The sequence below is a fragment of the Mastomys coucha genome, unplaced genomic scaffold (assembly GCF_008632895.1).
Source record: "Mastomys coucha isolate ucsf_1 unplaced genomic scaffold, UCSF_Mcou_1 pScaffold16, whole genome shotgun sequence".
Classification (NCBI taxonomy): Eukaryota; Metazoa; Chordata; class Mammalia; order Rodentia; family Muridae; genus Mastomys; species Mastomys coucha.
This window is the reverse complement of record NW_022196898.1, coordinates 67,446,093-67,454,100: the sequence shown is the minus strand read 5'-3', so window position 1 is coordinate 67,454,100 and position 8,008 is coordinate 67,446,093. Positions and strand designations below refer to the sequence as shown.

Sequence of the window (8,008 nt, the reverse complement as noted above, 5' to 3'; positions counted from 1 at the left end):
ATTTGGCCTCTGTGGGTGGAGGTAATGCAGCTTGGAGGGAAAAGTGGAAGCGGCCTGGGAGCAGCGTTGCAGTCTGGGCCAGCCTGAGGCATCCACGGTGCAGGAGGCAGGCTGTCCCCTCTCAGACCGCCCACGGAAGGGAACCCAGGACGCCCAGCCAGCCACTGCAGCAGGCACGTCTCAGAGGGCGGGAGCAAGCGCGCGGGCAGGCGGAGGCAGCCAACGGCGGAGGCGCCCACTCCCCCGGTCCCTGTGCCCCGCCGCTCGTCTCCCGCCGCCGGGCGCCCGCGCGCTCGGCTCTTTCCGCCGCCGCGCGCTGCCCCGTGCGCTCCGGCACCTTCGGCAATTTCCGTCGGGCCCTGGCCGCCATTTTCTCGCCCGCTTGTGTGGCTCGCTGGCTGCGTGGCTCGGTTCTTGGGAGCGAAGCTTTGTCCGGTTCGGCAATGGACGGGTAGGTACCGGAGGCCGTGAGGGGATGGGGGACGGAGAGGAGGCCGGCGGGGCCGGGGCCGGGGCCGGGATCCGGGTCGGGTCGGGGAGCGGGGCTCCGGCGGCCCCTCCCAGGCCGCGCCGCCGTTACCCAACCCCCGCCCCATCACACACACCCCTCCCCGGGCTTCCCTCTGCCGCCCCGGCTACCGGCGCGAACCGCAGCGGCGCTTGCGAGGCCGGGGAGGCCTCGGGGCTTCTGTGGGGACTCGGTGCGGCCTGACGGCGGGGGATGGGGATGGGGCGGGAAGGCCGGTGCGGCCCTGCCCCCTCGGGAGCCATGTCGACGCCGCGGGGAGACCCGAACCCTGGGGTGGCGGCGGCGGAGGAGGAGGCGGCGCGGGCGCGAGCGAGCGGACCAAGCCGCGGAGGCCTGTGCGGAGCGCGAAGCCCGAGGCCCGCCATCCCGGGCCTCGCCCGAAACCCCGCGGCGGGAGCTGCAGGGAAGGGGAGGGCGCGTGGCGGCGGGAGGGAGGAGGGCACATGTCACACACTCCTTTGTTTTCATCAGAGTCTGGGAGCCGGGGGCTGGAGGCCATCAAAATGCCTTCACAACAACAACAACAAAAAAATTCAAGGCTTGGCCCAAAAGGCCCAGAAATTAAACCATAAACAAAACAAAACCCCAGGAAGTGTTTGGGGTAGCATCAGTCACATGGGCAAAGGCCACCAAGCCAGGCAAGGCAGAGACAACAGATAATCCACACAGGGCTGTCTTCCCTCCCTCCCCCGCGCTCCCTACTTTGATTAGTTTCTGGTGAAAAAATAAAAAATAAATAAATAAAAACAAACAAAAAACCCCAAGCAAACGTGGAACATGGATCAGAGTCGTGTCGAATCTTTGAGAGGCTGAGCATGAAGATAGGAGGATGTTGAGTGAGAGGAGAGCTGGGGTGTGTGGGGGGGAGATGAGGACCAACGTCGCGCCCTTGTTAACTCCACATCCCAGACGACCCAGTTCAACTCATTGTTCAGACAAGGGAGCACAGTTCACAGCCTATTGAGAGGAAGGGGCACTAAAAGAGACTCACTTAACATGGACCTTTATTAATAGGAGTGTCTGGATTTCAAGAGTCTAAAAGTGAAATCCCAATTTATTCAGTAGGCAATCAGTCTAGAGTTATCTGATGTTTTTAACGAGATAATAAAAAGGTTAACAGGCTTTAAAAATCAGTGCCACACATTATCTTAATGGGATATTGTTTTCCACATGAAATGTAGCTTCAGACATGTTGTGAATTTCTCTCCAGACGATTTTCCAATTCCCAGATTTTGTTTAGGTTACCAAAGAACTTATGTTGCTGATGTCAGTATATAAGCACTGTTAGGAGTAGTATAGTGTTTCTGCCTTTTCATCTTGCTGTTAAAGGTTCTGAAAAATGATCGTAAACTGACTGAAACATCTCATGGTTCAGAGTTATTTAAAAAAAAAAATCCAGGTAAATAATAGTTTTAAAAAAGTATCACTGAGCATCTGTGTATTTGTTTCTAACTGTATTGCCAGGGTCTGTAGAATTTATGAAAGATCTTAAAAGTTTTAAAGTTAAGCAATGATCATTAGAAGAATAAGAGTTTGACACTTTTGTTTTTTTCCTTTACAGAATTGTCACTGAGGTTGCTGTTGGTGTGAAGGTAGGAGATTATGTTTGAAAGGAAAGTGGAAACTAGGAATGTTGAATATAGTACCATTGTAAAGAGTGGAAAATTTCAGTTATCCTTGACAACAAAACCCAAGCCTAAAATATTTTTTTCATTAAAGTCAAAGTCTATGAGCAAGTGTACAGTTGGATATTGTTAATGACTATGGTATGTTAATTACTTGATAATAAGCTGATATTTTTTTTGTTTAACCTCTTTAAGTAGTGTTAAAGTTTGTAAGTTTAAGACGGTTTGACTCTGATTAAAGTGAGATGTATGTGTTAGGAATGAATCACATTGGTAATCAGTTGTCCTGACATCAAAAAAGAACACAGTTGCTTTAAGTGCTTTCAGCTTGAGTTGCTAAAGAGTTTTCTCGTGTGTAGTAGTTTTTCACTCACTGCTTGGGTAGAGACACTACCCAGTCTTTAGAGTGGACTCCATGCCCACCATCTGGTGCTCCCTTGAAGGCATGGACCCTTCAGTGCTTAGTGTATTGCAGATGTTTGGTTGCAAGCCTTTCTGCCTTGTTAGGACATATTCTTTGTCTTTTAACTTATTCCCAAGTTTGTAATAGGATTTCTCCTGTGCCTCAACCTTAATTTTAAGTATAAATATAAAACCCCACAAATAGAAATACCCTTAGGAGAACCGGGAGTGTTCCTGGTTTAGTGAGGTTGACCTTCAATATTTTTCTTGGATCATTAAAAATTGTGTTCATGATGGTTTAATGTTCAGAATAGGTTAGGAGATGTTACTGTGTTTTCTGTGATAATGACCTAGAGGCCCATGCTTTAATATTGGGTAGAACATTGAGTTTTATTAAGTCATGTTTTTCAGGTTGAGATATTAAGAGCTTTGAAGTCAGGAGTAGGTCAAGAGTACAAAATGTGTTGGTATTGTAGTTATTATCCAAATAGATTTCTTTCGTGAATTATATAAAAGAATAAATGATACAAAGTACTTTGTCAAAATGAGTTAACTAATAAATCGTGGTCTGTCTGTTATTAGAGGATGAGCTATAAAAATGAGTTAAGTAACAGCTCTGTGATCTATTGCTAGAAGATTGTATAAAAATATTCACTCCCCATTCTAAAAAGTTGTTCAATATAAAAGTTTATAAAGTTTAAAAAGTTAATTTTTTATCATTTTCTATTATATTGGTTAAATACTTATGTTGGTTGCAGAAATATGTATAAGCACTTAAACTCTTACAAGTAAATAGTTGTAAAGAAAGTAATACATGTGCATTTTTAAAATAATTGAAAATATAGTATGCATTTCTCTTGTTTCACAGTTCAGTTGCTTAGGTGTAGATGTTTTAAGTTTTTCACGTTTTTAAAAATTACTAATTTGCACACATTACCATGCATGTCCTATTTTTTGTACAAATACATTGTGTTCTGACACATATCTTCAAATTTTTATTTCAGTATGACATAATTGCCTGTATTTAAAGTATGCAATGTACCCCCCCCAACACACACATACACAGGAAACCACTATTGCAATCGAGGTAGAAACTTGTTTGTTACTCCTAGGAATGCCCTCCTACCCTCCTGCCCCGTCATCCCCTTTGCCTTTCCTTCTCCCAGAAGCAAGTGATCTGTCACCATAGATTTGATTGTATTTTTAGAATTTCAAATAAATGGACTCAGGGAGGTCTTCTGTTGTATTACACTCAGCAGAAGTTTTTAAGTTGTTTACACGTGTATCAATGTTCTCTTCCCCACAGTTTGCTTAGTATCATCATGCTATATGGTAGTTAAGAACCTATAGTGGGCATTTGTGTTTGGGGGTATTATAAAGTTGCTATGATCATTTTTGCACGTTTTTGTGCAGGCATATGCTTTTATTTCTCTTGGGGCCCATTGTTAAGAATGGCTGAATCATATGTTAGGCATATGTTTAACTAATTGAGAACTACAGCCGTCTTGCCACCACCATGATATGAAAATTTGAGTTCCTCCAGAGACTTCTCAGTGCTTTTTAGTGTTTAGTGGGTGTGAAGTGATAATTTAATTGTGGTTTTAATTCATATTTCTGTGTGGTATCTGTTCTGAGCATTTTCAGTGTTCCTTTTGCCAGCTGTTCTCTCCTTTTGTTGTTTTGACACAAGGTTTCACTGTGTAGACTAGGCTAGTCTCCAGCTAGAAGTCTGTCTGTCTCTGCCTCCCAAGTACTGAAATTAAAGGCTTACACCACCATGATTGGTATATATATATATATATATATATATATATATATATATATTTAATTTTATTTTATTTTTATTAGATATTTTCTTTATTTACATTTCAAATGTGTTATCTGGAAAAAAAAAACAAAAACAAAACCCTGTTCCTTCCCCCTTCCCCCTGCTCACCAACCATCCTGGCATTCCCCTATTCCACTGGGGCATAGAACCTTCGCAGGTCCAAGGACCTCTCCTCCCATTGATGACCAACTAGGCCATCCTCTGCTACATATGCAGCTGGGGCCATGAGTCCCCCATGTGTGTACTCTTTTGGTTGGGGGTTTAGTCCCTAGGAGCTCTGAGGGTACTAGTTAGTCCATATTGTTGTTCTTCCTAAGGGGCTGCAAACCCCTTCAGCTCCTTGGGTCCTTTCTCTAGTCCTGCATTGGGGACCCTGAGCTCAGTCCAATGGATGGCTGTGAGTCTCTACTTCTGTATTAGTTGGGCACTGTCTGAGCCTCTCAGAAGACAGCTATATCAAGGCTTTTGTTAGGCAGCACTTGCTGGCATCCACAATAGTGTCTGGGTTTGATGATAGAATATGGTAAGGATTCCCAGGTGGAGCAGTCTCTGGATTGTCCTTCCTTCAGTCTTTGCTCCATAGTTTGTCTCTGCAACTCCTTCCATGGGTATTTTGTTCCCCCTTTTAAGAAGGATCGAAGTATCCACACTTTGATCTTCCTTCTTGAGTTTCTTGTGGTTTGTGGATTGTATCTTGGGTATTCTGAGCTTCTGGGCTAATACCCACTTATCAGTGAGTGCATACCATGTGTGTTCTTTTGTGATTGGGTTACCTCACTCAGGATGATATTCTCCAGATCCATCCATTTCCCTAAGAATTTCATAACTCATTGTTTTTAATAGCTGAGTAGTACTCCATTGTGTAGATGTACCACATTTTCTGTGTCTATTCCTCTATTGAGGTACATCTGAGTTGTTTTCAGTTTCTGGCTATTATATATAAATAAGGCTGCTATGAACATAGTGGAGCATGTGTCCTTATTACCTGTTGGAGCATCTTCTGGGTATATACCCAGGAGTGGTATAGCTGGGTCCTCTGGTAGAACTATGTCCAATTTCCTGAGAACTGCCAAACTGATTTCCAGAGTGGTTGTACCAGCTTGCAATCCCACCAGCAATAAAAGAGTTCTTTAGAGGAAGAGAATTTATAGAATGAATCAGTGCCCACCCCCACCCCCCATATATATATGTGTGTGTGTGTGTGTGTGTGTGTGTGTGTGTATGTGTATTAGAGTAGCTTATAGGCTTTTGTCATAGGCTTCCTATTGCTGTTAAGATACACTGTGATGGAGACAACTCTTATAAAGGAACACATTTAATTGGAGCTGGCTTAAAGATTCAAAGGTTTAGTCCGTAATCTTCATGGCAGGAAGCATGGTGGCATGCAGGCAGACATGGTGCAAGAGAAGCCAAGAGTTCACATCTGGATTAGCAGGCAGGAGAGAGAGAGAGAGGGAGGAGGAGAGGAGAGGGGGAGAGAGAGAGAGAGAGAGGGAGGGGGTAAGGGGAGGAAGAGAGGAAGGAGAGGGGGAAGGAAGAGAAGGGAGGGAGGGAAGGGAGGGAGGGAGGAGGAGAGGGGGAGAGAAGGAGACGGGGAAGAAGGAGAAGGAGAAGGAGAAGAACGGAGGGAGGGGGAGGGAGAGAGGGTGTGGGGAGAGAGAGAGAGACAGAGACAGACAGACACAAACATACCCAGAGACACAAAGATGGAGAGAGACACAGACCAACCTGGCTTGAATATTTGAAATCTCTAGCCCCATCCTCTTTGACACCCTTTCCTGCAACAAGGCCATACACCCTCCTTTCAAATTTATAGCATTCCCTTTGAGTCTGTGAGGCCATTTTCATTCAAATGATCACCTCTATGGTTCCTTAGTCTAACAATGGCTGTCTCCAGACCCAAAATCCAAGAATTCAATAGTAGTTCAGTCTAAGAAGCTCCCGCATCAGCTGGTCATGTGCACACATCAGAATCGTGAAGGAGTAGATTCTATAATGCCAGTGAAGGAATGCCTCAGCAAGATACACAAACTTGCCCTTGAGAATGAAGGCAAGCAGACAAAAAGCAAAAGCTTCTCTCCTCCATGACCTTCATACAGGCCACTGCCAGAAGTTAGGTCTTCTGACTTAAAAGGTGGAGATGGTAGGGTAGGTCTTCCTACCTCCAATGAATTAATCAAGAAAAATCCCTTCAGGTGTATCAAGCAGGTTGGGTTTTGGTTAACTCCAGGTTTAGTCAAGTTGACAACCACAGTAGCCATCACATCTAGCTTGGTTTTTTGTCCATGTTTCTGAGATACTGTTTTACTTTTAGATTTTGTCAGGCTTCATTCTGGACATGTCCTTTATTATCAGTAGCTTGCACAAATTTTCCATTACCTTCCATTCTCTATTCAGTACCTGTGAAGAGCAGTAGTTATGCTGATAAACTCCATTTTAGTTAACTTTTTTCTTTTATGGATGCTTTAGTTTGTCCTATTTAAGCCTTTCCTAGCCTAAAGTAAAATGACTTTTGTTTTCTAAGAGTTTTCATTCCAGTTAAATACTTAGGTCTCTTCTCCATTTGGGATTAAAATTTTTCAGGGCCTTTTCATTTTGTTACATTAACACACACACACACACACACACACACACACTCACACACACACAAATATACATCAAAAACCTAGAAGGAAATAGGGGAAAGATAGTGAAAGAAATAGAGAGGAAGACTACAGTATGAGAAGCAGGGAGAAGAGAGAAAAAATCGAGTCCCACAACATGGGTCGTGAACATGGATTGAAAATTTTTATTTTAGATGTGGGCATCAGTTCTTCTAGCAATGTTTGCTAAAATAAATGTTTCCATTAATTAGTTTTGTAGCTTTGTCAAAAACAAGTTGCCTTAAGCTTACTTATATATGATTTTTGTACCTATACTCTTTGCTTTGGACCTGTTTTTATCTGCTAGATGCCAAAGGCATACTGTTGTAAGCATTACTAACTCTTGAAATCAAGTTGCCTTGCTCTGCCAACTTTTTTTCAAAGTTGTTTTGGCTCTTCTAAGTTATAGAAAGCATACTGGAATTCTACTGGATTTGGCTTGAATTGGTGAAGCAATTTGAGGAAAACTGACAACTTAATATTGAATTTTCCTGTCAATGAGAAAATAAAGTTTATTTCTTCATTCACATAGGTCTTTAAAGTTTTGGGCATTGGTCTTTTAAGATTTCACGGTGAAGTTATATATATTTTTTTTTATGTTGAATTCATCTCTCAGTATCCACAGCTTCTGTAAAGTGTTTTTTTTTATTATGAAATTTATTTTTTATGCATAATGTATTTTATTTATTTATTTATTTTCTTTTTTTAAAACTTTTATTGCATTATGATGAGAAAAGTTACATGATTTCAATTTATCTGAATTTGTTAACATTTAAAAACATTTTAATGAAATAGGATTGAATCACATTCTTGTTCCCCTTTTGTACCACTGCTCCTCCCATAGACCCCCCTCAATACCTACAATATCTTTTGTCATATTCCTTAAAATATATAAAATATTATAACAACAAAAAAAGTATTATAAAAGTTTGATATAAAACAACAATCAATTTAACAGTCTTATGTAGATGCTCATCTACAG

The 8,008-nt window shown here is 42.5% G+C and overlaps 1 protein-coding gene across 4 annotated transcripts in view; it reads left to right on the top strand.

The window, feature by feature from the left end:
- The first annotated feature begins 271 nt into the window (after positions 1–271).
- The window catches only part of Ptbp2 (polypyrimidine tract binding protein 2), a 65,578-nt gene continuing 57,841 nt past the window's right edge, over positions 272–8,008 (top strand). For 2 of the 4 annotated variants that reach the window (XM_031375304.1, XM_031375303.1), the window contains exons 1-2: positions 272–451; positions 2,091–2,121. In XM_031375304.1, coding sequence (XP_031231164.1) covers positions 444–451; positions 2,091–2,121 — 39 coding nt within the window. In that variant the 5' untranslated portion in view covers positions 272–443. The remainder of the gene's footprint in view (positions 452–2,090; positions 2,122–8,008) is intronic. The other 2 variants (XM_031375302.1, XM_031375301.1) reach the window with 1 other exon arrangement.